At 43.9% G+C, this 27781-nt stretch overlaps 1 protein-coding gene across 2 annotated transcripts; it reads right to left on the bottom strand.

Moving 5' to 3' along the window:
• LOC308313118 (uncharacterized protein) lies at positions 1–27781 on the bottom strand. 2 transcript variants are annotated; one of them, XM_080760033.1, is made up of 9 exons: positions 27144–27781; positions 18615–18703; positions 16853–16961; positions 16210–16391; positions 10205–10322; positions 7826–7941; positions 2858–3362; positions 1780–2019; positions 1–1284 (listed from the first exon to the last, which is right to left on the bottom strand). In XM_080760033.1, exons 1-9 carry the CDS (start codon positions 27460–27462, stop codon positions 662–664), a joined length of 2301 nt encoding a protein of 766 aa, XP_080616159.1. In that variant the 5' UTR covers positions 27463–27781; the 3' UTR covers positions 1–661. The 2 variants fall into 2 exon arrangements, with proteins under 2 accessions (XP_080616159.1, XP_080616160.1); XM_080760034.1 differs by having other exon boundaries at positions 7826–7935.

Below are 27781 nucleotides of genomic sequence, written 5' to 3'. Positions count from 1 at the left end.
TAGTCATCATTATATAAATATAATTTATTTACCTTTAATCACACAGTATACCTCTACAAGAGGCCATGAACAGTCAACAGCCAAACATTATATTCATTGTGACACGGTTAGCTTAAAGATTAGTTCTCGTTGGCAACACCATCCAGTAACATAGGATAAAATAGGTGGTGAGCCACACGCACACACCACCTAAAGTCAGCAGCAATCTCCAAACAAAGTAAAAACTTTTTGGTGGGTAAATAAGATCAAAATGACATCATTGAGGAGCACACAAGCAAACACCTCAAGTGGTCAGGTGGGCCGTGTGTACAGTATTTTCAGAGCATTATTTATTTGCGTTCCGGCTTGGATCAAATGAAAGTAATCCTATATGTATATCGGTATCACGATGAAAACTCATTGTGACATCAAAATGTTTTTTTTTCTACAACCTGCCAGCCATCATGCACCGTGGTCAGTTTAGAAGAGAGGTCAGGAGGTGAAGGACACACCTCTAATACCTCTATAATAATCCCTGTCCGAGCGACTACTTCGAACACCACCGTCCTGAAGGCAAGGCAGTAACCAAGAGAGAGATATGGAACCATGTCGTGCTCTGTGTCTGTCGCCAGAAACACACAGACACAGACAGGCGGCATGTAAACGTGGTACCATTTTTTGTCTACTCATTGGACTGTGGACCGTTGGGAAACCTGCCTGCCAGTGACATCATCGTCGGGGAATCCAAGCTAATAGAAGAAACCACAGGCTTTCTATCCTGGTCCTGGTCGTCAGCGGCGTGCTGCTGCAGCTCTAAGTGAGCCACGCCCCCTCCCCCTCCCCCTCCCCCTCCCATGGGCAGCTGAGGCAGGCCGGCGCCGCAGCCCGTGGCGGACTGCTGGTGCGTCCGCAGGTTGCAGATCCAGGCGAAGCGCTTCCCGCAGTGCTCGCAGCGGTAGGGCTTCTCCCCGGTGTGGACCCGCTGGTGCTTCTTGAGGTTGCCGGCCTCCGAGAAACGCTTGCCGCAGGTGGCGCAGCGGAAGGGCTTCTCGCCCGTGTGCACGCGCTGGTGCGCCTCCAGGTTGGAGAGGCCCGTGAAGGCCTTGCCGCAGGCACGGCACACGTAGCTCTTTCTCCGCCGGTCGGCCGCGGCGGCCGCCGCGAGGGCCTGGCTGACGTTCAGCTGGCCGGCGGCGGCTCGCTGCTGCTGAGTGATGAGAGCGGCGGTGTCGTTGGCCAGACCGCGGACCGCGCCGGACGACGAGGCCCTCGCCGTTAGGCTGATCTGAGGATGCACGGTCCTACCTAGAGGGGGGGAGGGGGGGGCGATATGGGAAAATATAATATATCAACAATATTGTTTTCCAAGCAGTATCACGATACATGATATTATCGCTAGAGTTGTCCCGATCGGATCGGGTGATCGGAAACCGGGGGCCGATCACGTCATTTTCAAATGATCGGAATCCGATCGGGAGCAAAATAAACGTGATCGGGACATCCCTAATTATCACGATATTCTTTCATGCGTTTTTTAGGTTTATTGTTCAAGTTATTTAACAGTACAACCACCTGCGAGGTAACGGAAACCATAAACTAAAAGGAGTAACAGAACACTTACACCAAAATACTTCAATCATTCATTTTGGCTATAACGAAACCGTCGTTCTACAAAAGTATACATTAACATATAGAACTGCAAATCATAGAATGTGCATTCACTGTATCACGACATGATATCTCTGAATATGGTAAACCGATACGATATTCATCACCACATCGCCGAGCCCTCGGTCCTACCGGCCGCGGTGAGACTCGAGCCGCCACTGCCGTCCGCGTTGCCAACGCTCAGGGTGATGTGCGGGGAGTGGATGTCGCGCATCGGCCGCGGGACGATCCTGTTGTTGGCGTAGCGGCGATGCTGTAGCAGGGAGTGGCTCTGAGACGAGGATCTCATCATGGACGCCGTTCGGCTCCAGGGCAGCTGAGAGGGAGAAGACTGCATCTTCACAGGCCCCGACGCAGGCGATGACGACGACCCTGGGGACAGTGGTGGTGGTGGTGAGGGCAGGCAGGTGCAAACGTTAAGGCATGGTTCATACTTCGTTACGCGTCGAGAAACAGGTGACCTGCGAGCTCACAACGAGCACACGCGAGCGCACGACAATGTGTCGGAAATGACTCATTACAGTACATACAGTAGGAACCTGGGCTTTTTAAGTTGCTCAATTTAATATTTAGATATTTATTAGATCAGACACGATCCCCTATTTAAGCTCATTTAACTTCAAACCAGACTCACACCAGAACCAGGGACGTGTGGTTTCAATGAGTCGAACATGGTTAAAATTGAGTTTTAACTTCAATGGAATTATAAAAGAGGCATGTGTGTGTGTGTCTGATAAATATCTAAATATTGAAACCAGCTACTTTGAAAACTGTACGAGGTGCACACAAAAGCCTGAGAAGATGTTAAAGTTACCCCAGAAGTGTTTTAAAGGGAAATGCCTGGATCTGGGGAAAAAAAGGTTTGAACCTGTCCTGCATTGGACACGATCAAGTCAATACATTTTCATAATCAATGGAAACAAGTCCCCAAGGACTTTTTTTTGGTTTGTTATCATTTTAGCCTAAAAGTCTGACTGTATCTCGTGCAGTTTACATTTCTGACTAATAAAGTATTCAATCAATCAATCAATCAATAGCAGCAAATTAATGAACAGAAATAGCAGATCTATAATTTTGTTCAGTTTTAGGTTTTTTTTTGCCTAAAATGATTAAGGAGACCAGAAGAGACAACTCTGGTATAGGAGAGTGTTTTGGTAAAAACACAATAATTGATGAGGTTAGATTATCCTTCACTTCTGTTCTGGTGTACCTTGTGGAACAGTTCCCTGAGTATGGACTCTGGACCGCTGCACAGAGGAGGCGAAACTCTGGCCTCCTTCTGCCACGCCCCCGGCCATCCGGGCGGTCGAGGAGGACGAGGAGGAGGAGGAAGCTTGTGGCGGCTGCATCAGGAGCGAGGGGTCATCATCGGACTCCTCCTCCTCTGGCTCCACGATGATGACCCCGTCGTGTTCCTGCTCCGCTGCCCCGCTGTCGAAGGAGACGTCCGAGTGATGAGGGCCGCCGGAGGGCGAGGCCGAGTCCCTGTCGGGGGCCCAGCGCGTGAAGAACGTCTCCAGTTCAAACAGAGAGTAATCTGAACTGAGCGAGCCGCTGTTGCTGTTCCCGGTTCTGTTGTTGTGTGGTTGCTGGTGATGATGTGGGCTGGAGGAGTGGTGGGCCGGTGTGTTGTGGGCGTCTGGCGCCCTCGTCTGGACAGAGATGATGCTGCAGGAGTCGTCTGTTATCATTGGGTCGGCCTCTGGCACCACAGACTGTGTTAACAGAGGAGGAGAGGGAGAGGAGATGAGAACAACTGACTTTTACATGTTGATTTATTTTAGCCCCATATCCCCATGAGGCCTTGCCTTTTGCGGGCCACGTTTGTAAATAAGAATCTAATAATTAGCTTTGCCTTGTTAAAAAAAACATTGACAGAATAAATGATTGACGAGTTTTAGGTTAGATGTACTTCTAAAGCAGTGGTTAGTTTGGACTGATGTGAGTGTCAATTTGGGGGTCCTTGACATGAAAAAGTTTGTTCTAAAGCACCTGCCCTTTTGAGGGCACAGGTTGTTAATTGTCTTTGTTTTGTACAGTGTACAGTATGTGGCCCATTGTGTCAAAGATCAATTCTGGATTAAAAGCTTCGAATATTATGATTTATGCCCCAAAAATCTATAAATGTCACACACTATTAAGGCAGATGGTGGTTCCATGCACCGCACAAGGTGCACGTTTTTCTGTTTCACTGGAGCACCTGCCCCTCAAAATATGTCAGCATTTCTAGGACCGTCAAACATGCTTGTTTTGGCTGCCACTGTGTGACGTATGATCTGATCTAGTATTCACCCCATTAGCTATTTGACCTGCTGCTGTGGTGGTGGTGGGTGTGCATGTCTACCTGGAAACCTGCTCCATTGTCATGTGAGTGTAAATCCCATCAGTGTTGATGAGCACAGGTGCATACATCCGGAGGGCTCAACCATCACATCCCAAAACCACCACACTCCTGTATCTGTATTATGATATATCATACTTGACTGCCTCATCAAAGTTGGTTGACTTGCATGAGAGGAGGAGAGGTGGTGGAGTTAGTTGCTTTAGCAGACAGTTTGATTAAGAGGTTTTGTTTTCCGAATCGCTTTGTACTACTTTTCATTTGTTCAATATTTTCTAAACACACAGACGTTAAAGGGTGTTCAATAGCACTGATTTAAGCAAAAGTCTATTAAGAAAAATCAAAAACCTCAAAAATGGAGTTAGGTGTCTAGATTTAAACCAGCCGTCCCCCACCTAAACTGCTACTCCAGGGTATTGATGTTTATGTGAATAACTTATGCTAAATGTATGTGGGCACTGCAGGGAGGGAAAAAAAAGCAGATCTATGAGCTCACATCTCAAATGCGACGCCCACGTGAAGTTGTGGATCGGCTATTGTCGCACATCAAAGCATTAAATCAATGAAATTAAGTATTACATTTAGGCATAACTGGAGACACAGCTGACAGACTATATAAGATGGAACATATCCTTTCCTCCTGTTCAAAAGCATCATCTTTTATCCCATTTTGACATGAGATCAGATTCTAAAAATGTCTTCTACATCCTGACAGTTTTCTGAAAAAGCTACCGTATGTTTCTATGTCAGTCGTTCTTCGATTTAAAGAAAAATAGCAGACCTACAGGCTCCTAGCGCGCCACTCGGTGGCGCACTACGAGCTTGTAGATCTGCTATTTTTCAATAGCTAAAGCATAACATAAAGGGCTTATACTTCATGGCAGGTGTGTGTGAGGTGCAGGCTATGTGAATTAGTGCTTCTGTTATGAGACTACTGTGTCACAATTTTGTAAGTTCACTGCCTTCTATCCTTGAGTACTAACTGCTACACCAACTAATACTAAATAATGCTATACAAATTATAATAACGAAGACCACAAATTCAGTTTTAAAATATTTTTAATCAAAGGATTTGGACATCAAGCAGATTCTTTTGACCAAATTGTGACACAATAAAAAAGCTAGTCTCATGTAACAAAAATCTACAATATTTCACACAGTATTTTCACACTTAACCAACACGCATAAAAAATTAAAATAAAAGTTGTAGGCGGATACAAAAATAATGATAAAAAACAAAATGCTAAATGTCTTGCTCAATTTTAACAAACCCATTGCTTTCCATCCATAAGCTTCACTGGAAGAACATTGAAAGATTGAAATAATAATAATATACACAAATCTGCATACAGGGTGCTTTACCCATCATTTCCTGAAACCATGTCTGCTCCTTTACAGTTGAAAGGCATGTTTTTGTACAGTGACAGTCTTTGCTTTGGGATTCCACTGAGGATGTTCTCCACAGTATAAAGTACCGGTTCTGTTCCCAATGAGTCATTTGATCACTCGGTCATTGGGCCAAGGCCCTCATTTATCAAAGTGGTGTACACCGGGTGTAATTTGGGTGTACGCTGCGTTGATAAATGAGGGCCATAATGGTGGTGGTTCCGTTTTCAGTGCATTCTGCTGAGCCAAGTCATTTAGGATCAAAACACACGGTGGGACTGAGGTGTCCTTGATCTGTTCTTGGGGCTGAGGTCATTTTGTTGGGCTATGACTTTTTACTTGTAGAGACGTATACCTTGATAGATGCCAGGTGTGGTTGTTACCTATGATATATCGTTTCCGTCAGGCTGAAACCACTTATCTCCATATTTATACGTTTAAAAATGTTCTCATAAATGAATGCCCAACTTGATCATACTAAGGCGTCACACAAAAGTATCAAAAGTAGCAGATCTACAAGCTCGAAACGCGTCGGCGCGTGTCAATCGGCTACTTTTGAATGTTTTAAAATTTGAATCCCGAACAGTTTTGGACATATTTAGGTTCCACCCGACAGAGACGATATCCTATGGTTATGTTGTAGTACATGATTGTTGTTTTGTTCGGATTCATGGACTGAACCCGTGTGGTTGTTTGACAAGTTTGATCAAATTCACTTTTCAGTGGACAATTATGGGCCATAAAGTGGCTCCCGGGGAGTGACATACTATGCTTCTCCATACAGGTATTTGAGGACATAATTTAAGTTACTTACTTACGTATTTTTCTTATTGCATATTTTAGCAGTAGTCTATAAGCTGTGTTCGTCTGCCTCAAACCCAGGATCTTTTTATGACCAATACTGAGTTGATACTGTCCAACATTTGGACCACAAAAGGTTGGGCGTCTTTTCGCCTTTGATCGTTTCAATAAAGATTATGCCGGGTTTTTTGTTTTGTGTCAGGCTTATTATCTCAAACAATTATTCCAGTGGGTCCCTATAGTTGTAAAGACAAAAAAGATAAGTGCAAAATAAATAAAAAATGACCCCTCCGGATGCAAAACATTCAGCTCGCGACCGAATGGACACATTCCAACAGTTTAAAGTCTAACGTGTATATATGTATATAAAATATTTTTTTACACCCACCCTTTCTTTGTTTGTGGTCCAAATGATCCAAAAATAGGGCCCAGGTAAAACAAAAAGAAAATAAAAAAAACAGGATGGCCTTTCAGGTATAATTACATGAAGTCAACTTTTGATATCGCCCAGAAACAAAGATACAAGCAGGTGCTCACCGGAGACAGAAAGTGCTCCTGGACCAGTCGGGACAAAACATCAGATAAAAAAAGGGGTGACATCCGAGGACTCAAAGTAAAAAAAAAGGAGGGGGAAAGTCTTCAATTTGGTTTAATGATGAAAGGGTTCAGCTCCCCAGCCAACCTGGAGCACCATCTCAGGACCCACACCCCCCTTGTCATCCTTTGACAGAGCCCCCCCCTTGAGCTCAATGCTTATGCATAAGCCATCTCCCAGCGGTGTCGCCTGCTGGAAAGAACAGATCTTCAAACTAACAAACCCGTTGAAGTCCTGTTCTCTCCAGCAAGGACACCGCTGAGTGACGCAGCTTGAAATGAGAGACATTACAACCTAAAACGGCATCGTTCACCAAAGAATAGCCCATCTATAAGCTCACGACGTGGCAGCAAAGCGCCGTGAGCTTATAGATGGGCTATTTTCGGCGTGTGACACTTAAACCGAGTGAAGGTACAAACTCAGGCCTTTCATGTCTGTGACCCGTCAGTGTGATGTCGCTTCTGATGCTTTTTCAGGTTGCTGGGGTCCGAGAACCTCTCGGGGCAGATGGGGCACTGGTAGGGCCGCTCCCCCGTGTGGATGTTGCGGTGGATTTTCAGGTTCCAGAACTGGGTGAACTTCTTGCCGCAGATGTTGCAGCCGTAGGGCCGCTCTCCCGTGTGGGTCCTGAGATGGGACTCCAGGTTGGCCGGCGAGCTGAACCCTTTCCCGCAGAACGGGCAGATGCATTCTCTCTTGCGCGCCACTTTCTGTTTCCCCTTGGCGCCGCCGCCAGAGGCGAAGCCGCCGCTCTGACCCTGCCTTTGGGCCCGGAAGTGCTCCGACGGTCCCGCCTGCGTTTGACCCTCGACCCCTACGGGACTCGACTCGTCCGACAGGTCGATAACGCCGGCCTGGTCGAACGACGCCGAGGACGACGACGCAGACTGGAATCCATCACCGCCCTCGGCGGGCAATCCCGCCACTAAGAGCGCGCTGGGCGGGTACGAGAGGGGGGGCGCGCGGTGCGAGGACGGCCCCGGCATGCTGTTGTTGTCATGGCAATAGCTATCATCCCCCCCATTGGTCCACAGTGACGAGTGGCCATAGCTGACCTCTGAGAAGCTCTGGCCAGACTCCTGGAGATCTGAAAGGCGATTGGTGGGATTTTGCGCGTCGTCCTCAAACGGCAGCACGGCTCTGTAGTCATCTGTACTGGACTCCACTAATCCTTACACAAGAGCACAGGAAGCAACAGGGTTAAAGGGACACTTCACTCTGTAGTCATCTGTACTGGACTCCACTAATCCTTACACAAGAGCACAGGAAGCAACAGGGTTAAAGGGACACTTCACTCTGTAGTCATCTGTACTGGACTCCACTAATCCTTACACAAGAGAACAGGAAGCAACAGGGTTAAAGGGACACTTCACTCTGTAGTCATCTGTACTGGACTCCACTAATCCTTACACAAGAGCACAGGAAGCAACAGGGTTAAAGGGACACTTCACTCTGTAGTCATCTGTACTGGACTCCACTAATCCTTACACAAGAGCACAGGAAGCAACAGGGTTAAAGGGACACTTCACTCTGTAGTCATCTGTACTGGACTCCACTAATCCTTACACAAGAGCACAGGAAGCAACAGGGTTAAAGGGACACTTCACTCTGTAGTCATCTGTACTGGACTCCACTAATCCTTACACAAGAGCACAGGAAGCAACAGGGTTAAAGGTACACTTCACTCTGTAGTCATCTGTACTGGACTCCACTAATCCTTACACAAGAGCACAGGAAGCAACAGGGTTAAAGGGACACTTCACTCTGTAGTCATCTGTACTGGACTCCACTAATCCTTACACAAGAGCACAGGAAGCAACAGGGTTAAAGGGACACTTCACTCTGTAGTCATCTGTACTGGACTCCACTAATCCTTACACAAGAGCACAGGAAGCAACAGGGTTAAAGGGACACTTCACTCTGTAGTCATCTGTACTGGACTCCACTAATCCTTACACAAGAGCACAGGAAGCAACAGGGTTAAAGGGACACTTCACTCTGTAGTCATCTGTACTGGACTCCACTAATCCTTACACAAGAGCACAGGAAGCAACAGGGTTAAAGGGACACTTCACTCTGTAGTCATCTGTACTGGACTCCACTAATCCTTACACAAGAGCACAGGAAGCAAGAGGGTTAAAGGGACACTTCACTCTGTAGTCATCTGTACTGGACTCCACTAATCCTTACACAAGAGCACAGGAAGCAACAGGGTTAAAGGGACACTTCACTCTGTAGTCATCTGTACTGGACTCCACTAATCCTTACACAAGAGCACAGGAAGCAACAGGGTTAAAGGGACACTTCACTCTGTAGTCATCTGTACTGGACTCCACTAATCCTTACACAAGAGCACAGGAAGCAACAGGGTTAAAGGTACACTTCACTCTCAAATAAAACAAACAAAACATATATTAGACGCATCAAGCATTAGAAGGACAATATCAGTCACTAGAACCAAGGATGGGTGTTTTCAAATCAATGTTTGAAAGTGGAATATCCCTTTAAGCGACTAAAACCCAAGCATACGCATTGTTGGGAAAATCGACAAATTGCAAATTGACAAGCTCGCGACGCATCACGTTTGTGACGAGTTGTGAGCTTTTTCCAGAGAAGAGATTATAATAATGTAGCCGTAAACACAAAAGTTACGAGTATAGAGCCCTGAGCGCTTTTTATTTTTTTGTTCATGGAGAAGAAAATGCCTAGTTGAACTATTCAAAAATGTTTTTCAAAATAGTAAAAAAGGCAAAGACGTTTAGGTATAAGGGGTTTAGCGGTGACGAAAATGGAGCCCCTGTATGCACAGTCTACAGGTTTTGTTTTAGATGATGGAACCCACATTTATTTTATTCGCCGTGACATAATGCGACACAAACAAAACATATCCTTCAATTCAAGGCTACACGCTGTGAGTGATAGATAGAAAATAAGTCATTCTGGAGGTGGAGGTATTCCTTCAAGTTTGTTTGCTAGTAAATGAACCAAACCAAATTAAAGTGACCATTACAAGGTGGGAGAAGCAAGTACACACTGTATAGCACTTTTCAGCCTTTGAAAAGTGCTATACCGGTTAGAATAGAATTTTAAATTTGCCCGGGACCCAAACTAGTGAAAATAGCCGATCTACCGATCTACAAGCTCACAACGTGGCGCGAAGCGACACGTTGTGAGCTTGTAGATCGGCTATTTTCACCACTTCTTAAACATTTGTTCATTCATGGAATTTCTGACTGGAAAAAAAACAATCATTGTATTTTTGCTAATTCGTGAAAAGTTAAGCCTTTTTGGGATTTATTTTGTACTTTTTGAATTTATGTTTAAAATCCAAATGTAGGGAACTAAAAACTAAGCGGACGCATAACCATGTGTCCGCGACCCACTCATGGATCCCGACCCACTGTTTGGGAAACTGAAGCTGTATAGCTGCCCACCTTCCTGTATTCTGAGGCTGGAGCGGTTCTGGTTCTCCTCTTCTGTGACGCCCTCCATCTCCTCCACCTTCACCAGCACCAGGTCAGCATCCTCATCCTCCTTCTGTACCGCTGTGCTCTGCACACACACACACACACACACACACACACACACACACACACACACACACACGGAATAAAGCAAAATAAAATCTCATGACTGAAAATGTAATCAAGATGTTTAGATATGATCATTATAAAAAACCTGCTGCTAACAGCCAACCAGTTGAATAAATCACAGATTTGAGGCATTAACCTCTTTGCTTTTATGACATTTCTGAGACCATACTGTATATGTTTATGGAAGATGCTTCTAAACTTGGATTCACACGCTCGCTCGCACACACACACACACACACACACACACGTTACTGCACTGCAGACACATTGCCAAGCTGTACAATTCAATTGAATCAAAAGGTATGAATCTGCATTTTGGCTAGACTGTGTGTTTAACAGTTAATATGCGAGTGATGTCGGTGAGGGAAGTGTCGAGAACAATCAAGATAAATGTCAGAAGTAGATTTTCTGAGCTTGTGGACCGCCCATTTCGAAATATAAAACAAAAAATATATAAATCGCCTTCATGTTCCATGAGTGTGCCGATAGTATTCGGTGGTTTTATCGCATGATGTGTCACATAATTTGGCTTTCAATGCTCGCAACCATTTATTTTAAAAAACATACTAGAACTATCATTTCTCTGATTTGGATAAATATGATGTTTTTGGAAATAGTTTTGGACATTTTGTCTATTGTGAGCATGGTTTGTTTTATGTTTTTCTGCAAACGAAACAAAGTAATTGAGTTCTGAAGTTACCATAATCGCACTGAAAACGTCAATTGAAAAGTGTGATGTTAAGTTTGTATAAATGGTATGTTCTGTATGGGGCATGTGAACAATGCTAGCAGAATAGAGGACATTTCCCGCAAGTATTCGAGAAAGGTTTTTAAGGCCTGAGGACACTTTAAACACCTTTAACCTGGTGTCCATATTTTGGCCATGTCATAATAAGTGTAAAATCTTTTAAACCAAAATTCAAAGAATAGCCGCTCTAAACACATTGCAATGAGACACATTGTGAGCTTGAAGATTGGCTATTCGGCGTACAACTATATGACATACTGTGGCTTATGTGGGCTTAGGACGATATGGGACAACTTTCTACATAGTACCACATACTGTATCTAGACAACAATATCAGCTGCATTTTAAATATACGTATTTAAGGTCCGTTCACACCGAGCACTATAACTATTATGAAGGACTATTAGTATTCCACTCCCACAGATCTATGAAGCACCAGTCCACTTTGAACCTGGTTGATTCTCTCCACTATTACGCTGTGTTCACACACGTCTACCTTTCATTTACAATGGAAGACAGCGACATGAAGGTACAAAGATACATCAGACATTTGTAGCTACTACAAAATCTACAAATACGTTGAGTATAGAGTGCTCGGTGTGAATGGTCTATGTGGAAAATGTATTGTTAGGTCGTCTAGCATTCAAAACCAGATATATTTGCGCAAATGCTCTGGAAGCCCTTCAACTGTACCATTATTCAAGATGACATACTGTTAAGTATTCCTTGTATTTGTTTACAGGGAGCTTGAGGTTGAGTTTAACCAGGTTGGATCTTCTTTCACTCCCGGCATCACAGCCTTGAGTATTGTGTAAATGTAAAGTAGGGGTGGGGCAGGTTTAGCAGGTCAAATACTGACTAAGTATTAGTGAGAATGCCATATTATAATACTTTTTTTTTAAAAGTCTTGCATGTGGGCCCTCTAACAGTAGAGGGAGCACATTCACTATGTGGACTAATCTTCCACTCTGCTCTGAGATAGGGCATTCACTTCTAGTCATTTTTTACTAGTGGACTAGTTTACTAAAAACAATTTTTTGTACATTTAAAAACTGTGTACATTGGTGACTATAACTATAATCTACCTGATCTTGAGGCCTACAAAATCCAGATTTTTTTCCCTCTCTTATCAACTACTAGTAGGCTACCAACAAGGTCGACTAGTGGATTTACTAGTCGACTAGTTGAATAGTGGACTAGTTGCTTAAAGCCCTACTCTAAGCCACTGTTGTTTCCCAAAACACTGGGTCAGACTCGGGAGCTATTTGTGGGTCACCTGGGGGGGAAAATATTGTTATAATGTTATACATTTTTAAAACAAACTAAGAAATTCCATAAATGAAATAGTTAGTTTGGGGTCTCGACCTAGGAACTACTTGCCAGTAGCATGATGTAGAATAGTACCACACGATGTACTGTTAAAGTGGTTGCACACTGGGCGCGTTTTTCGGAAAACGGACAGAAAAACGCAGCTAAAAATCCTAAATGGCGTCCGGCGTGCCAGGGACCTTTACTGTATAAGACACACACATGGCCCTTTACTGTATAAGATACACACATGGCACAACTCTGTAGAAGATGGCCTATTTCTTTTCAGTGGAACACTCAGAATGGCCCTTTAGTGACTCCTATATAATAGTGTCTTAAAAACACCTAAAAACCTGTTCTCATTCACACGTCGTTATTATAATTTGCAACGAACAACGGCAACAATGAAAATGACCGAGCCATACTTTCCAATGGATTATGGAATATTATTTATTCTGACAGATAAAAACAGTATGTGGCATATGGAAAAAGCAAACATTTAAACATCAAAGTTAAATGACACTAAAAATGCTCACATTAGTATGCTGCGCTCCTTAGAAAGTTACTATAAACGTATAACTATTCAGTTGTTCTTCCTTGGAATATAGTTCTGGCAGAAGCCACTGAACCCAACTGCAACTAAGAACACTCTTGATCTATTTATTTACAGGAGCATAAAACATTTCTTATACCATTCACACTTGAAAGCAGGGCAGTAAACTAATCTACTAGCCGCTTGGATTATCATTTAGAGACAAAAACAAAAGAAAGGTGTTTTTTTTTCCCTGAGGCCCAAAACCAAATCCTTTCTAGTTGGAATTACATGCCATTAATATAGAACGCTGTGTGGATAAAGGGTGATTTAATTTGTGAAAAAGCATGGAATGATTTCAGTGATTTGTTCATCAATGGCTGAACGTTAGGGCAACTGCCTCCTTAAGGCCCTCCTTAAGGCCTATTCATAGTGCAGTTTGAGGCAACAGCTTATCACCGTGGTTGTAGTAGTTTTATAAAGGTTAGAAAACTACAACATTACCCAGACTTATACCAGGACAGAGGCATCATTTGATAACCTAAAACTGGAGTATGTATGGGCCTTTAGGTCTATAAGTCAAGAGTTACTTGGGGGGGGTCCCATTGATATTAAAACCCCTGTGCTAGTGGAACCAAAATAATGTTTGGCATGTTGTTGAGTGAGTCAGTGTTGATAATGGAAACGTATGAAAGTATTGACAAAACCACTTAAAACCGTACTTCGTGGAGTTCCAGCCATTATATTTACTTGCCACAGGCAGTCGGGCAACTGTTAAGTGTCAACCCCTGACAGTATGTCAATTAAATGATGATGTTTAGTGATATTGTTCCTGCCGTTATACATACTGCCAATCAGGTGAAGAAATCACAGACTGAGGCTTTAAGGTTTGCGTTTATATGAAATATCCGAGACGATTATTAGGGTTTTATGGAAGATGTTTCTGCACATAATGCTAGTCTGACCACTTCAAATGCACTTATCTTAAAGTAAGCAAAAGTAGTCTATTCTACAAGCTCACGACGCATTGAGAAGCTTGTAGGATGGACTACATTGGCTCATTCGCTTAGGCTTAAACAGAAGAAATGCTGGCATCCAAATGACTGAAAATAATTGGAGATCTACAAGCTCATAGCGCGCCACCGAGTGGCGCGCTATGAGCTTGTAGGGTCTGCTATTTTAGAAAAATCGTGAAAATATGGCCTAAATGGGTTAATAATAATAGCATGATCATGATGTTTTACTGCACTTGGCACAAGGCTTGTGACGATATAGTTAATTTGGTGTGTTTAATTAGAACACTTGTTCAGAGAATTAGATATAAATTTAGTATGCATCATGTTAGTATCATGTTGACACATGAAAACAGCCCTGAAATGAAGAATCTTCTCCATTTTATTTTTGTTTCAGTGCCGAGATATGAAGACCCACTTTGCCTCTGCGCTCCAGAGCACTTGAGAGCTAAACATTGACGCATCAGGTTACAGTTCTCTGTAAAACATTCAATGAAACATTACACCTCATGTCTGCCTGGTGTGTGTGTGTGTGTGTGTGTGTGTGTGTGTGTGTGTGTGTGTGTGCACATGCAAGATGGCTTCAGCTGGGGGTCAACCCCATGTTCTATGTTCCCCAGGTTCTATGTCCCCCAGGTTCTATGTCCCCCTGCAATTGTATGTATAATAAGTACAGAACAAAGAATGTTTGTTTTTGCCATCTGTGTTGAAGAGTCTGAGCAATTATGTTTTCTTTTATTTCATGCCAGTGTTAATTTTTAGTTGGCTAAGACTAGATAGTTTAAGTAGCCTAGGCAGGCCTAAAGTTCAATGGATTTGTTCAAAGACTGAGTTTAAATCAGAATTTGCTACTAAAAGTAACACTAAGTTGCTAAAATACTTTCTTACTAGAATTACTAGGTTAGGGTTATTCTAAGTGGGGAACAAAGAACCTTTTTTGCATGGTGGGGAACATAGAACCTGGGGAACATAGAACATAGAACCTGCTCCCTTCAGCTGCTGTCTGTGATGTTGCGAATTCATGCTACGAATCTACAATACTTTTTGATCAATTTGAGGTATCAATTCAAGAGGGGGGGGGGGGTATGCTCACAATATGAATCAAATGTTTATGACCAAAGTGAAAAATGTATAACTGACATTGTTGTATATGCTGCAGTAAAGTACATAACGTATATCAAAAGGAGTGTTCCTGCAGCGTTGCAAAATGTGTGACATGCATATTTTTTCCAGGAACTCTATTTAGGCGAGCTCCAACAGATACATTAGAATACAATAGAATGATTGCTTTCATCAGGTCCAGCCGTGTCTGTGCAGTGAACACTCGACCCAACGGAAAACTTCCACAAGACGACTCTGAGTCTGAACTGCATTCGAGGCTGCACTTTGCACAACAACGCCCCCAAAAGGTGGAACTGGTCTTTGCAAAACGATCTATCCCGGCAAGGCAAACATAGTAGCGTTCCCCACTGTTCTGTCGGCTCGCGTGGGTGCATTAAATACGCCGTCTTCATTACATGGTAAGCGCCTCCAACACAGTGGGTTCGTCCTCCTTATAAACGTCCGGGTGGTTCTTCTGCTGGTGCGTCTTGAGGTTCCGTATCCAGGCGAATCCCTTGCCGCACAGCTCGCAGTAGTAGGGCTTCTCCCCGGTGTGAACCCTCTGGTGCTTCTTGAGGTTGCCGGCCTCCGAGAAGCTCTTCCCGCACGTGGAGCAGCGGAAGGGCTTCTCTCCCGTGTGCACGCGCTGGTGGATCTCCACCTTCTTCGGCCGGTTGAAGGCTTTGCCACAGAAGCTGCACACAAAGAGCCTCTCCTTGCCGCTGGTGCGGTGGAGAGCCTTGCCGTGTTGCTCGGCGCCGCTGCCTCCGCCGGCGGCGGGCGGCTGTTGCTCCGAAGGGAACCCGGAGGCGTCGCCTTTGAAGGCGCGAGTCCAACCGTTGACGCCGGCGGTCGAGGGGAATGCCGCCGCCGCGTACGAACACGACGGCCTCCCCCTCCCGTCCAGCTCTTCCCTCAGTGTCGCGTTGAAAAACTCCCCGACCAGCGAGCCGCCGCCACTTTCCCCAGTGTCACAGAACGCACCAAACTGTGAGCCGGCGCCGTCGTCACCACTGTCGATGACAATGTGTCCCCGGTTTGTGTGTATGTCCTGTTGTTCTACAGGGGGGGTGTGAAGCAGTAATTCTCTGCCCTCAATAGAGGAACCGAGCTCAGACTTAACGAGAGGAGAGGAGCCACTGACCTCCACTCCTCTGTTGTTGTTGCGGCTGGAATGCTTGGCCCTGGATAGCTGGGTCTCGGTGGTCTCGGAGAGGCTGGCTGAAGGCTGGTTCTGGTTCTGGCCGGAGGCCCCTGGGTTGTCCTGCTTCTGAAGGCCGGGCCGGCCGTGGCCTCCAGCTCCGCGAGGGCCACATTCCACCAACCCTGCACAAAGTGGGGAGAGCCAATGGAGAGTGTTGACGCTTATTTATTCACTTAAGAAGTAAATAGGACACACACACAAACAAGTTTGTATTACTATACTACATTTTTTTTAACCCTAAGCTGTGTGTGTCACGTACCAAAAGTAACCAATCTACAAGCTCACAGCACGGCGCATTGCAATGCATTGTGAACATGCAGACCTGTCATTTTCAATGACACCAATCTACAACAAAGTTAAAATCAGGCATAAATTAAGCCCTAACCCTTAAATCTGACTTGTAAATGGCTGTGAAAACCAGAACTGGATTTTTCTGATTCCTACGCCCAACTCTAAGAGCAAAACAAAAAAAACATAATTTTCCTTGTGAGGACCAGGATAAAATACCATACTACCAAAATACCAACATTTGGCTATCATCGGTACAACACACACACACACACACACACACACACACACTCACCATCCTCTCCAATGAGTGGCACTTCTACCATGTCTGCATCTCCCAGCAACCCGCCCTCGACCTTCTCCACCTTGACCAGGTCAGGCTCCACCAGCTGGACATCTGGGGACTGCACAACACACATGGTCAGCAACACCGCTCAGGCTCTTATATACTGTAGGAAAGGACTACATTAATGCATACCACATTGTTTAAGTGTTTCTCTGCATGTCTTCATCAGACCTGTGTATATCTTTTTACCCGTTAAGGGTTAGAAAAACTCCCACACTAACCCACAACAACATACTGTATACATTTCTAACTCTACCTGTAATATGGCTGAGAAAACTGTTGGGTCGGTCAGTTTCCACCATCAAATACAACCAGCGCTGAACCTATCTATGTCAGTCTTGGTGTAATAGGTAACACAGACATTATCGCTTTATGCACTGTATACAGTTACATATTTGATATACCGTATGTTGCCACGGGTAACCGGAATGTTTCTTCTTCTTTTTTTCGTCGACCACTCTGTAGGGCGGTATTCTTGTATTTGTTTTACTTGAGGTTAAGGTTAGAAATAAGTTTAGGGTTAGGCATAGGCTTTATTGAGGTTAAGTTTAGGAATAGGGTTAGGTTGAGATACCATTTTTACTATGGTTAAGGTAAGGAATAAGGTTTATAGGTTTAACCGTTTAGGCATATTATACTGAGGTTACGATTAGCAAGAAGAGAACGTTCTACCATTCCGCCGAAGCGACTGTGTTTGAGGCGAGTGTTCTGGTATTCCTGCCAAGTGATATGTCTCACTTGCACAAGAGACTTTATCTTTTTGCACTCGATATTGTTGTCCTGTTATGACTTTACTTTGTTTCTTTCTCCATTTCTTACGATTATATTTTGCAAGTGCAACTGCAAATCGTTGGGAGCGTGTACAGAGTACAGACAATTTCACACAGTCCAATACAGTGGCTCAGGGGGTATAGTGGCTGGATGGTAACCTTGCCAGTTCGAACCCTGTGGGCTCCCCCACAGTTAGTGTCGAAGTGTCCTTGAGCAAGACACTGAACCCCTAATTGAACCTCCTGATGTGCTGGTTGGATTGGTTGCATGGTTTCCGCTGCAATCGGTGTATTAATGTGTGTGTGAATGGGTGAATTGATGCACAATCCATGTAAAAGCGCATTGGAAAAAGGCGCTATATAAATGCTTAAAGTTTAAGACGTCGGTGTCCTGAACCAAACTGCAGTCAGTCACCAACGGCCAGGTCGACAGCGATGCCCAGATGCAACTATATCAGGTGACTTGTGCAGGAATGCAAATTACATCTAAATGTGATTGTTCAGCACGCCGCTCTAGGTTGAGCGATGCAAATATAGTTTGCCTAAAATGCTTGGGCAAGTGGAGTTTACTTCCATGTTGCCCCGGCGGCCTTTAGTTTGCTATAATAAACACAACAGGAGTTGTTGTAGGACTGTGGCGTCACCAAAAATAGTTTAAAAAGCAGGTGGCTTGCGCACATCCAGTTCCTGGCTGGTGCTGGACTAAGGTAAATAGAGTAAAGAGAAGAAAGTAGTCCGCTTGACGTTAACTCACCTGCTCTAAAAAATAATTTGTACAGACAATTCCTTGGCTTCCCTATTTTGGGCATGTCATTGTAGGGAAACTTTTGAAAAGTAAAAAATAAGCGACACCATATAAAATAGGCCTCGTCAGGTTAAAACTGCTGCCTCCCGGCAAAATCCGTGAGCCTTCGCCGTCCTGACTCTTGTTGCTAGCTTACCTTTCTCTGGATGGAGGCACTGGTCACGGCCACTGTTGTCGATCCACCAGGCCACAGTCCCATGTCCATTTGTCTATGTAGGCCACCATCTGGGGTAACACATAAAGTATATACATCAACACAGGGCGATTCCTCTTAGACCAGAAAAGATGGCGAGTTCAAGGTCGGGCCAAACAGTAAATGGCTTCAGCATTGACATCCCAACGTACAAAGTGCAATATTTCACATTAAACATTGCAGTCACATAAAACGAACAAAATAATTAGCAATGTTCATGTTTTTACATGACTAATCTAGAGGAAAGGCTCTAGTATAATCTATCTGATGAATGTGCTGTCCTGGATTTGAACCTGGGAAAGACCTAAACATCTACCGCTCAGATAAGAGGGAATCGGCGCTCCTCCATGAGGAGACATTGCACACCAGGGTCTAAATGTATTTTTGTGGCTTTCGCCTTTATTTTATATATTTTTTATGGAGGGACAGACATTAGGCTGACAGGAGATGGGGAGAGAGAGAGGGAAGACGTGCAGTAAAGGCCGTCGGGATCGGGAGTCGAACCCCCAGCACACTGAGAGAGATGGGGGGAAGACATGCAGTAAAGGCCGTCGGGATCGGGAGTCGAACCCCCAGCACACTGAGAGAGATGGGGGGAAGACATGCAGTAAAGGCCGTCGGGATCGGGAGTCGAACCCGCAGCACACTGCCAGACTGGATTACCAGCCAAGGTGCCTGGACCACTGAGCCATGGCCCAGGCCGGTTCTAAATGTCTTAACAGAAGAGTATAAAGACCCCAGCAAACCATCGCAGATGCATTAAGTTATGTAACATACTCTAGAATAATTCAGATTTCTTAAGATAATGTTTTATTCATTCAAATAAATCCCGGATTTAGACATCAGTCTAAAAATATTATCACAGTGAAATGAAGACAATAGAGGGTATGCGCATGCATGAAGTGAATGGCAGATTGAGTGTCAAAGTGAGTGACAAAGTGAATTTAATGTTGTTTAAAGTCATTTAATGCCATCAAAAAGGACTTTTTTGTGTGGATGTACTGTATGTGATGTCAAGGCCAGAAAGTAGTTTTTTGCCGCTCAGTTGGCGTTCCAGCATAACTTCCGGGTATGATGATGTCACACGCATACCCTCAATTCCACTCATTTTGAGTCGCGTTTCAACTTTCACACTTGAAAGGAGTCTCAATTTTCAAGAGAGTCAGGTGACATGGTCCGACCAGCGACCACCATGGTGTCTTCTCCATAAACTAAACAATGTGTCACTAGTTTCAACTGACATGGAGTAAAGGTTTAGCAGTAGTACTCTGCTACGTATGTGTTGCGTCACCACCTGCAAAGTTTAAGTTTATAAATAAACGTGTTGCATGGCGTCGTTGCACATTACTGAGCACATCCTGTAACTAGAAGATTTGTTTTCTCTTCTTTTAACCCATTTTGGGGCGGGAACCCCTTTTGGTGTTATGCTTTAGCTATTGAAAAATAGCAGATCTACAAGCTCATAGCGCAAATGCGGCACAAATCTTTGAATAGGTATATATTCTTTCAGAGCGAACATTTTTTTTATTTCGACGTCAGGCCTGAATGGGTTAAATAAGAGTCACTACAATGCTACGAGCTTGTAGGTCTGCTATTTTTGAAAAATCGACATAGAAACAGCTTTTTCAGAAAACTGTCAGGATGTAGAAGACATTTTTAGAATCTGATCTCAGGTCAAAATGGGTTAATTACATGGTTTAGTTACAATCAAAATATCGGTCAATACTGTGGTGCATGCAGTGCATACTTGGTCATTGATTGACTGTTCACTCTGCGAGTAAAGAAAAGGGGGCACTCTTCCCCTCTCTCTCTCTCACACTCTTCCCCTCTCTCACTCTCTTCCCCTCTCTCACTCTTCCCCTCTCTCACACACACACACTCTTCCCCTCTCTCACACACGCGCATTTAAAGATGAAGCATCCAATAAGGCCTGAAGACACTTCGCAACAATATCTGTCCAGTGTCCACTACTTTGTTCAAATATTGCCAGAAACCTTTGATGTTTTTATATTTAGACGTTTTGAATACAATTATTTTAACTAGCCCTTAATACCCGTTGTGAGATATTGCCCCCGCCCGCCACCCCCCCCCCCCCCCTTGTGCCCTGGGTATGTTTTCTCATTTTTAATTCACTAATAAATTAATTATTAAGCATTAATGTGTTAAATCACCATATTATGGTGAATGCCTGTGTGAACAGTGGGAGTGATTGGTGCAGGCGGTGAGGAGCTACGGCAGTGACAGACGATGATGAGGATGATATAATACCTGCGGTGTGGCTGTGCATGGCATGGACACAAACAACACCTTTCCAGAAGATTCCCATACATTTTCCCTCGTTTTCAGACAAAGCTAGGACATTTTAGAAAGGCTTTGATTGTGGGTTTTTTAATATTAGACACCCTCCCCCTACAAAACGAGGTCCCTTATAAAAAAGGGACAGACATGAACTAGCAGCCAAAATACTAAAGCTGTAAACTGGTCATTGGTCAAATATTACAACCACAATACCACAAATATAATCATAATTATTCATAACTTTGAGAGAACAATGTGTCAGTGTCACACAAAATATTTGCATTTATAAACTCTGGTCTAACCAATTCCATCCTAGCATATACTACGCCTTCTAATCTCCACTCCCCTCAACCAACAGTAAACCATTTTGGGCGGGAACCCCCTTTAGGTGTTTTAAACATTGTTATAATTTAGCTATTGAAAAATAGCAGATCTACAAGCTCGTAGCGCACCACTAGGTGGCGCGCTACGAAGTCTACGCTAGCTTGAAGGTCTGCTATTTTTGGGAAATCGTGAAAATATTTATTTCACAAAACTGGTAGATTTAGATTTTTTATTTTTGAGTGAGACAAATCTCAGACTTTGGACAGTGTAACAATTATCCCTTGTACACCTTCCAGCCATCTACAGACTACAGCCTGACAGAAGTATTCATTAAATTCAAATGCAAGTGACTCATTCAAGCATAAATACTAACTTTACTGTATCTTAGTTTGCACATACAGACTACACAGTATGTCGTCATCCCCAGCCCCATTTCACTGTAACTGACCTACTGTACAATATATTAGCTCATTAAAACCAGGCTTTTAGCTATATATAGGTTATAGCAACATACGTTTTTCAGAAAACCGTGAGGATTTAGAAGGCCTTCGTTTCCATTTATAAATGGAAGGCGATGCGAGGCGTTGTGAGCTTGTACTGCCGTTTTTACTTTCCCCCCCCCTCTTTCTTATACTTTTATGTTTTTTATAGTATAAGTTTGTTGATTACTTTTGATGCAGTAATGGTTTTTGTCTCGTCTTTCTTTCTTTTTTGAGGCATTTAAAAGGGTCTTGAAAGTCCTTAATAAATAGTCACTTCACTGTCATCTTTCTAGGGGGACTCCCCCCCCTCCCCCAAATCATGTGGGGACCCCCCTGAGGGTCCCCACCCACAGGTTGAGAACCACTGATCTAAGGGTTAGGCAGGTGGGTGAAGGTGGCCACGGTGTACCCTCTACTACCCAGGTCCCAGACAGTGTACCCTCTACTACCCAGGTCCCAGACAGAGTTCATGGCACGTCTGATGCTCCTGTACCCACTACTACCCAGGTCCCAGACAGTGTACCCTCTACTACCCAGGTCCCAGACAGTGTACCCACTACTACCCAGGTCCCAGACAGTGTACCCACTACTACCCAGGTCCCAGACAGTGTACCCACTACTACCCAGGTCCCAGACAGTGTTGATGGCATGTCTGATGCTCCTGTACCCTCTACTACCCAGGTCCCAGTTTACCCACTACTACCCAGGTCCCAGACAGTGTACCCACTACTACCCAGGTCCCAGACAGTGTACCCACTACTACCCAGGTCCCAGACAGTGTACCCACTACTACCCAGGTCCCAGACAGTGTACCCTCTACTACCCAGGTCCCAGACAGTGTACCCTCTACTACCCAGGTCCCAGACAGTGTACCCACTACTACCCAGGTCCCAGACAGTGTACCCACTACTACCCAGGTCCCAGACAGTGTTCATGGCACGCCTGATGCTCCTGTACCCACTACTACCTAGGTCCCAGTGATGTTGCTCTGCACTTCATCATGTAACGCTCAGGGGGTTTCAGAGTGTTTGCTCAGAGTCAGACCGATGAAAACATAGAGGGAACATTGATACCGACACCGGGATACTGACACCAGGAGATACAGAGTTGCCGACACCAGAACACTGGCACATAGATTGGATCATAGCATCACAAATAATCAAATATTAGGCTTATATTAGTTAATGTACCGGTAGTTAGTTATAGCATCATCTTTAATGGGCAAGGACATTTCCACAAGGCTTCATTCACTAGTTGAGGCAAGGTGATAATATAAGTGAAGTCTGTCTCGAGAACCGCCCTCTCATTTGTGGTTGAATTTGTTCCGAGAGTGATGAGGTGGAGTGACATCTAACATTGTTTTATTTATAAATATACAGTATAAATCTTTGTGAATGTTTATTTTGAGAAGACATATGAGAATAAAATTACGTTATGTATTTTATACCAGCTCAGTGGCCTTGTGGTTAGAGTGTCCGCCCTGAGACTGGGAGGTTTGGGTTCAATCCCCCAGCCGGGTCATACCAAAGACTCTAAAAATGGGACCCAATGCCTCCCTGCTTGACACTCAGTATCAAGGGATGGATTGGGGGTAAGTCCCTGCGACATTCTAGCATCATGTCCAGGGGGTGTACTTGTACATCAAGCTGCCTCACGCTACAGAAACAGGAGATAGGCTCCTGCCCTATGGGCCTCATGGCTCGGCAAGGCTACTTACTACTACTACTATATGAGAATAAAATTACATTAAATATGTATTTTATGTATTTTTAAAATACATAAAATACAAGATACCTTCTCTCGAATCTGTCGATCAGCATCTGATAAGTAACCGCAAGTAGTCTCACCATGGCTGGAAAGGGTATTTCATTGAGACACTTCAGCTCAGGATAAGCATTTACCATTTCATTGCAATGATATTGCATTTAGTTTGGCGGTGCGGCTCGGCTCATGTGATATTACAGATTACCCCGTGCAACATACTGTACACAATCTGAGATCACAAACCCCCCAGAGCAACACACTGTACACAATCTGAGATCACAAACCCCCCAGAGCAGAGCACAAGATAAAGAGAGACATTACATGAACACACATTAACAACTTTCAATTGAATGCCATGGCATATACCACATAGATTCATATCACATTATAGAACAATCCATAAATCACCCTATAATCACAGAATCAGCCATTACAGAACTGGATACCACATAATAGCACAACCAATAAATCACATTATAATCACATAATTCAGCCATTAACCTTTCCTACTGTACGTGTACTGTATACATCAGTGGTTCCCAAACCTTTTCATGTCAAGGACCCCCAAATTGACACAAATTATCCCGCGGACTCCCATTTGAAAAGATATGCCAGGGACCCCCATGAGAGAAGATGTTCACGGCTCTAGCAGTGATTCTCAACCCGTTTCATTTCAAGGACCCCCAGTTTGACATGCATTAGTCTACGGACCCCCATTTAATGGCATTTCTATCTCTGAGACTCTCAATTTATATTGTAAAATCAATGTTAATTTAACTCCGAGAGTGTATAAATGGAACCAAATGGACCATAACGGGTCCATTTGGTTCCATTTGTACACTCTCAGAATTACAGACCCCATAAGGGTCCATTTGGTTCCAAGCTATCATTTAGCTGGGGGACCCCCTGGAACTCCCTCAAGGACCCCTGGGGGTCCCCGGACCCCACTTTGGGAACCACTGGTATACATTAACTATTTGATAGCGAATGCACAATTCTCATGGTTTTGTAACTTAAGCAAGTTTTCCTAAGTTGCAATGTAATATAGCTCTGTTCGCACACGCGTGTATTCCCTTTTAATTTAATCTGAAACCTTGCAAGTCCAAAACCGTTACTTTATTATTAAAACAGATTTAAAATAGTGGAACATATACTGTCTACAAGCTCCACAACCTCGTATGTCTGCTATTTTCACGACTCTTGTGCGACACCGACTATTGTATGATATAAGCCTTGGATCAAGACTATGTATTGTGACTTACTTTCATATGTAGATATCATACGCAAATGTCAAATAGATAAAATACTATCTAGTCTTGATCCAAGGCTAGTATGATATAGAGTAGCCTTGGATCAAGACAGTTTTTTTGGTGAGTCTGACGTTTGTGAAATAAACCTATGACAGTCTTGAACCAAGGCTAATGACGTTAGGGCGCTACAACAAAACATAACAGCAACAGTACTTTATTTTGTTTTGACTGTTTTGTTCCACTTTTGCCACTACTAGTACGACTACTGCACATGTACTTCCTTTTTTTTGTTCACCATTTAAATAGTCTTGAGAAGAAACTGCTGCTATTTGTCCCAAAGTGGGACATGTAGTGACATTTATGGAAGGAGGTAGGGCCCGCACACCATTCTTTTGGTAAAGAATTACTTTATTGAATAAATAAACAACGTTTCGATCTTGACGGATCTTCTGACCTAGAGTTTTATTAGGATCCCCATTAGCTGGTGCATAGCAGCAGCTAATCTTCCTGGGGAACATAAAAACATGACATTCGACATGAATGACATTACAGAACAATGATATATAAATAAAATAATCATGATCATGACTGCTGTGTGACGAAGACCTGTCAAGATCGAAACATTGTTTATTTATTCGATAAAGTAATTATTTACCAAAAGAATGGTGTGCGGGCCCTATACCTCCTTCCATAATTGCCTTATTGGCCGTGCACCCACTGTCGAGGTGCGTGTAAATAGGTATGCTCTCACATAGTGATATTTGTCATTGTAAAAGAAGCGCTGTCTCCGTTGTGAGCTTGTAGATCAGCTATTTTCAGCATGGAACACGTTGTACGGCGAAGAATAAAATCAGGATATTGTGTTTTTTTTGGCCGATCGAGGCGATCATGTATGGACAGTTGGACACATACCTCCTCGACGTGAAAATAAGCCATTGGAAGCTGTTTTTCGTGGCACATTATGCATAATCAAACAACACGTTTACCTCCTCAGTGTTTGGGTTGGGGCATGTTCTGTGTCTGACAGGATCATCATGCAGTTAGATGCGCGCTTCAGTGAAATTGTAAGGCTGAGAAAGATTCGTTAATTTGTGTCGGATAAGAACTTATTGCTTATTGGTGGATTTTCCGCTAGATATTAAGGCATGTTTAGGGTGTGTTTTAGCGGGGGTTTCGCCTGGAAGGCTCGATGGAAACGCTCACCGTTTAGAAAATGCTGTACCGGTGTACCCTATACTTTTCTGATTTTAAACAGTTTTTATTATATTTTGACACTTGCTTTGGCAATGTAAACGTATGTTTTCTCATGCCAATAAAGGTCCTTTGAATTGAAATTTTGAATTGTAAACATTAAGGCTTCAAGTTGTGGCAACAAAGCCCATTGAAGTGAAACATTGAACTGCATTAATTGCAGGTTTACTATACACACACTACAACTGCTACTTACCATAGAGCAGTGGTTTTCAACCAGTAGTCCGGGGACCACGAGTGGTCCTTGAGGGGGTTCCAGGTGGTCCCCAGCTAAATTATGTTGGTATTTGGTAACAAAATGGACCCTTATAGATCTTTAACTCTTGAGAGCGTAAAATTACACCAAGATTTTACGCTCTCAAGAGTTAAATTATTGTTACACAATACACATCTGCAATGCATCACTTCATTTACAAGTCTACACAATTAGAGAAGAATTGTTATTTTGATCAAAGTTTGCCTAGTGTTATCTCTCCTGGACCTATGGTACCAACACCAACATCAACAACACCACATGGAACTGTGGACAAAATATTCTAAGTTTTGGATCTGAGAGGCTAGACAATGTCATCAAATGGTGGTCCGTGGCTCAAATGCCAAATAAATAATGGGACCTTGAGGGTTGAAAACCACTGCCACAGAGTTATAATCGCTTGTAACACACCACTTTTTTCACATGTTTTAAATATCTTCTGAAAACATACCTTTATGATAAAAGCCTTAACTGAAATTATTTTTTACATACTTTATTCTATTTTATTGATTATATGTTCAAGCCTTTATTTTGTGCATTTTAATTTAATAATTACTGACGTGTCTTTTACCCTGTAGTTTTTTATTATGTCGTTTTTTTGATTGATTGATTTATTAACAGTTTGCATTATTACAGTACATTTCAAGTGCAACTCAATACAAAAACTGTCAACTGTGAGAGGGCGACATCATAAACCATTACACTTGTTTACAACAAGAGGGCACCATGTTGTGGTCTTTTACCCTGTTCTAATCTGCAAAGCACTATGTGACCATGTCTAGATTCTCTAGAAAGAACTCTAGAAATGTGCTATAATATAAATAAATGCATTATCATTCATTTTATTTACCGGTGGAGGGCGAGTTGTCTCTGAAGCGGTCCGACGCGGCGGAGGCGTGCAGCGACACCCGGGGTCTCTGATGGCCACCGGCGGCCGCGCTCAGGGCGCTCTCCCGCAGCCGCCGCTCGGCGTAGCCCCGGGCCATCTTGAGCTCCAGCAGGTTGTTCTTCCTCTTCAGGGCCTTGTTCTCCCGCTGGCACTGGGACATCTGCAGGCTCACCACCGCGTAGTCGTCGTCCACCAGCTTGCAGATCTCCGCCACGGCCGCGTTGGCCAGCACCTCCATGATGGACGCCAGCTGCGTCTGGAAGGCGAGGCGGTTCGCCATCCTGGAACTCTCAACTCGACTGGACTGAACTAGCGACTACTGGACGCTCGAGCGGCCGCGGCGGCGAGGCTCTCTCTTTTTTTTCGTCGTCGGTTCCTCCTCCGCCTCCGACGAGGCCCCCGTCGCGTTTATTCGCGCGGCCGTCAAGAACGTCCTATAATGAAGTGTAATTTTTTTAACATAACCTCCGAGGCCGTTTATATGGCGGTTTGTTTGGTGTTTTTTTTCCCTCCACGCCACGGTCTATTTTCTGTCTGCTGTTGTTTATGCAAACATCTGCTCTCTGCCTGCCTCCTCCTGTCCTGTGTGCGCGCGACCC

Source organism: Protomyctophum bolini (assembly GCF_963924005.1).
Source record: "Protomyctophum bolini genome assembly, chromosome: 3".
Taxonomy (NCBI): domain Eukaryota; kingdom Metazoa; phylum Chordata; class Actinopteri; order Myctophiformes; family Myctophidae; genus Protomyctophum; species Protomyctophum bolini.
This window is presented reverse-complemented; position numbering and strand designations above follow the sequence as displayed.